Below are 5,000 nucleotides of genomic sequence, written 5' to 3'. Positions count from 1 at the left end.
GAGGGGTAAGGAGGAGAGAGGGGGGAAGGAGGAGAGAGGGAGAAGGAGGAGAGATGGGAGGAGGAGGGAGGGGGGAAGGAGGAGGGAGGGGTAAGGAGGAGAGAGGGGTAAGGAGGAGAGAGGGGGAAGGAGGAGGGAGGGGGAAAGGAGAGGAGGGAGGGGGAAGGAGGAGGGAGGGGGAAGGAGGAGGGAGGGGGAAAGGAGAGAGGGGGGAAGGAGAGGCAGCAAAAGTGAAAGCAAGAGATGGGAAAGAGAGAAAGAGAGAACAGAGAGTGACCGTGGTGAGTTGCCATGTGTATCGACTTGGGCTCATATCCAAGTCCGTCTATGTAGTGTGTCCATTCGCTTTGATTTTCTACTACTATGAGCAATGACAGCCCAAATCATCTGTAAGATTTGCACACAAAGCCTGTCAATGGCCTCAGTGCAGGATCGCTCTTCAATGGACTCAATTGACATCGTCCTCCAGATAGTAGAGGACCTGGGTCAGACTTGTATGCACTTCATTTAGATGAAAACTCAACTGTGTCAGGTTAATTCGACCCGAAAGAATAACCCGGAATGTGTACCAAATTCACTATCCGGAGCAAACAGCCTGAAAATGACCAATCCAAGATGGCCACCAGTAGCCATGTTGAAAATATAACTTTTTGAACTACCTGCCACAAAATATGCGCAATGCATCATTTTAGTTGTTGTTGTTTTTTGGGTGGGGAATCCATTAAGGACATCAATTTCATGATTGAAGGCCAAAGGAATAAATTCCGGTGAAGGTCAAAGTCAAAATTCACCAAAAACGACCAAAACCATTCTTTAACAGACACTGAAGGAAACAAAAACCTCAACCTCAAACATGAAATCATGGAGTTGGGAAACCTATATAATTTAGAAGGGTGTAAGAAATCAAGCATTTGATTACTATAAAGAAATTGTATTTTCAATCATACATATATTATGATGAATGGATTGCTAAAAAGTGAAAAATGTAAAACAACACTTGTTACTTTAGAAGGCAACAATATCATTATTTATATGATGAACATTATTCAGGCTATGATAGAATTTTTACAAAGATCACCTCCAGGAGGTGCCAAGATGGGAGGGAGGGAGGAGGGTGGAGGGGAGTGGAATATATGGGAAATGAAATGGGTGAGTGTGTTTTCTATGCTTTTTTCTTTTTGGCTAGCCCCTGTGTAAGGGGGAGGAAGCCTTATGTATATACTTCCTTTGCATATGCAGTACTTGCAGTAATGGATCCCAGCTATCCAGCCGGGACACATTCTTGCGTGCATACTTGCCACACACACAAGGATCTGGCAGACCTTCTGGTTTTGAGGTCACAATATCAGGGTCAAATAAACTGTTTCTTCTTACAAATCCAAAAGACTGAGCATTTCAAATTAGGGTAGCATCTCTAAATAGGTTTCAACCCAGAGCTGATGTTGGTAATAACTTTGAAGGACATGTTTCCTTGCATTAGCTTTAGTGTAAAGTTCTCTCAAAAAGTCCATCCTGAGTCATGCAACAAGATGCAAATCATCAAATGTCTGCAAGTCTGTTGATGGTTAGAGATATTTGACCAAGGATGTTTCTGCCATTTGTACTGCACTTTCTGTTAATTGTGGACAGTCAAAATTCAGGATCAGAAAGAAATTTCCTGGTTTGCAGACAGCATTCAGTGCTGCAAGTTTGGTTGATATTTTGCTGGCTGTATCGCACCCAGTCAGTGCATGGAGTGCTGGGAGACTTTGCGAGTTCATCTCCCAGTGCTGTGCAGATATCATGGAGCAGTAATATTGATCTTTTCATCTTCTGCTATTATTAAATCCTCCATTTCAGGGTTTTTCAGTATTTCATCAACTTAAGCATTATATCTATTCAAATAGACTACAACAGTGGTCATGATAATGGTTATCAGCTGCAAAAACATCATCTACTTCCTGCATTGATGCCGTTTCAGAGTAAACATAGTCCTTGAACAACATGGCCACATTTAGTAGTTTTTGGGCTGTTGGTTTCTCACAGATTCTGAACAATGTATGTATTTTCTTCTGTTTTGCAATTTATGCCACAAAAGATAGACATTTTTAGTTACAATGAACTCTCTTGCTGCATTTTCAGATGTATCATTAATAGATCTTTGCTGAGATGATTCTATTTGTTCTAATTGTAGAATATTGGTGTCAGTCTTAGCCACACCACTTTGAAAATGTTTGTAGCAAGATGAGGTATAGTATTTCATGATAACCTGCTCTTACAATAGGAATATAGACTAGGGCTATATAGAAAATGGCACTTGTGAATGACCCACATATAAAAAGAGGGTTGTGTGCTGTAACACACAAGATTTGGGCGCTCGTTCACACCCCTTGTATCATGCAAGTTATCCTTGTATATTTTTGTGAATAAGTAAAGTAGTTATATACTGTATTTTGCATTTCGTCTTTATTTCACATCCAGTGTAAGAAGGGAACTTCCCTGATTAAAGGCAAAAGGACACTGGCAATTGGATTGGTAGAACTGTTCAAATCATGGCTAGATTTGTTGTAGTAAATCAAAAACACTCCTGATCATGACAAGTGAGAGGAAGTGAGGAAGAATTTAAATGTTTGAGATGAAATGTCTGATAAATATGGTAGGGGATACTAGGCTGGCAAGAGTGAGAAATGAGGTGAGATGGTGAGCAGGGGTGGAATGAGAGTAAGGAGATTGGGTTGATGAAAGAGTATTGGGATGGTTTGGACACATGGAAAGAATGCGTGAAGAAAGACTGGTAAAAGAGGTGTGGAATGCAGAAGTGAATGGAGTGAAAAGGAGGGGGGCAAGATGAGATGGATGGATGGGGTAAAAGGGGCACTGAGAAAGAGGGAGATGTCTGTTGAGGAAGAGAGAAGACTGAAGATAAGAGTGAAGAATGGTTGTATGTGGATGATGCCATGATGCATGGAAGGAAGCAGGTAGGGGATGAGGGGTTTAGGGAGTGGTTATGTGTGAATGATATTTTGAAGCAGCCCAAAGGGATTTCTCCCCATCTCTTTTCCTGCATGAGCAGAAAGATTGGGGGGGGGGTTCACCAATTAAATGAAGCAGCCTTGCTGTGGATGTGCTGTGTCTTGCTGTATTGCTTCTGACTAAAGGCAGTGGGTGTGATGCAGGGATGACCCATCATCCAGAAGGAGCCAAGAAAAGTGGGAGGGAGGGAGGGAGGGGTGGTGAATGGGACTCGAGTGGGTGGGGATGAAATGGGTGGGAGTGGGAGGGGCATTATGGTTTTGATTTTGGCTACCTCCCTTGTAAAGGGGAAAAAGCCCTTGGTCTATGTATCAATATATATGTATACATACACACACACACACACATACATACATACATATATATATATATATATATATATATATATATATATATATATATATATATACACACACACACACACAAATAAACACAGAAGAGAAAGTGGAGAGATTGAGGGAGAGATGGGGAGAGAGAGGGGAGAGTGAGAGAGAAAAGGAGAGGGAGAAGGGGAGATGGAGAGAGAGGAGAGAGGAGGGAGGGAGAAAGAGAGAGAGGGGAGGGGGAGAGAGAAAAGGAGAGAGAGAAAAGGAGAGGGAGAAAGAGAAATGAAGAGAGAGAGAGGGTGATCTGGAGAGTGCATTAAACATAATAAAAGACCAGTCTCACAATTAATCACACACCAAAATCAATAGATCATTTGTCAGTTTTAATCTGAATATATTTATGAAACCAACATCTTGGTCTCACAAGGATGCTTTGCCATAAAAATAAATTGATAAATAAATTGTACCTTTTGAAGTTACATTCCACAAAAACACATCATCAATACAAACGAAATATCAATCTGCCACTCCCATGAGACATGGTGAAATATTTTGATGGTAAATAATAACTATATTCTGGACCCAAAATGCCCATAATAACATCGGACTTTTCACTTACCTGATTTGGCTTCCGGCTCTCGATGGCCTGAATGTCGAGATAGTGGAAGTGTTGATCCACCTTTAAAAAAAGAAAACAAGAGAAAAAAGATTAATAACCAAACAGGAAATAGCGGGAAAATCTAAGATTCATATGAAAGCCATTTCAACATCTCCCATACCTAGTAGTCATTTTCCTTTATCCTGGCTGCTGCCGTCTTACTATTTTCTTTTAGTCTCGATGAACCAAATTCCTACCAGGAGACACAATTTCTTCTGCCTCTGACCTACTTTTGTCCATCATGTTCTTCCCTCCCACCTATGGTGGCCATAAAAAATAATAATAATAATAATAAATAAATAAAATAAATAAACAAATAAAACAAAAAAGGCATGAATTTTGTGGGCATCCCTTCCTCTCCTCCATCCAGGGTTATCTCTTCCGGAGGCAACCCTGTGAGTGAGATAAACATCAGGGAACCATAAGAACATAAGAATAAAGGATACTGCAAGAGACTATAAGACCTACACTAAGTAGTTCCATGTCCATTACCACCTATCAACCCCATCCATAAAGTTGTCCATTTCTTAAAACAACCAACTTTCAGCACTCACTACATGGTTACTAAGTCTATTCCATTCATTGACCACTCCATTGGTAAGCCAGTTTTTGTTTGTTTCCATCCTAAATCTAAATCTGTCCAATTCAAATCCATTACTCCAAGACCTTACATATCATCTTAATATGACCTTGTCTGTATCACCTTGATCCAATTGAACACCTCTATTAGATCAACCCACACTCTGCATCTTTCCAGCATGTAAATTAAGATGAGGTCCTTGTTAGGTAAAATTTTGAGCATGTGTATTATTTTGGTCATTCTCTTCTGTACTGAGTCTGTCTAGTAAATTGATATCCATTCTATAGGATGGAAAAGTGACACATGCCCATATAGCCTGAGTTGTTCATGAATTATGCTGGTAATTGGCATAGGCTGAGTCTCACAGTACAGTCTCTGGTTTGATATGAGGTCATTCCAACGATACAGGGCCCACACTTGGAGG

General features: G+C 40.6%; 1 protein-coding gene across 21 annotated transcripts in view; it reads right to left on the bottom strand.

Moving 5' to 3' along the window:
- The window catches only part of LOC143027176 (F-actin-uncapping protein LRRC16A-like), a 165,291-nt gene that overhangs the window by 127,077 nt on the left and 33,214 nt on the right, over nucleotides 1-5,000 (bottom strand). For all 21 annotated transcript variants that reach the window (XR_012966577.1, XM_076188294.1, XM_076188299.1 and 18 more), the window contains exon 4: nucleotides 3,958-4,017. Coding sequence is in view for 20 of the 21 variants with exons in the window: in XM_076188294.1 (XP_076044409.1) it covers nucleotides 3,958-4,017 (60 nt within the window). In the remaining variant the exon portion in view is untranslated. The remainder of the gene's footprint in view (nucleotides 1-3,957; nucleotides 4,018-5,000) is intronic.

The sequence above is a fragment of the Oratosquilla oratoria genome, chromosome 7 (assembly GCF_046742065.1).
Source record: "Oratosquilla oratoria isolate Oo_2021 chromosome 7, ASM4674206v1, whole genome shotgun sequence".
NCBI classification, from domain to species: Eukaryota; Metazoa; Arthropoda; class Malacostraca; order Stomatopoda; family Squillidae; genus Oratosquilla; species Oratosquilla oratoria.
This window is presented reverse-complemented; position numbering and strand designations above follow the sequence as displayed.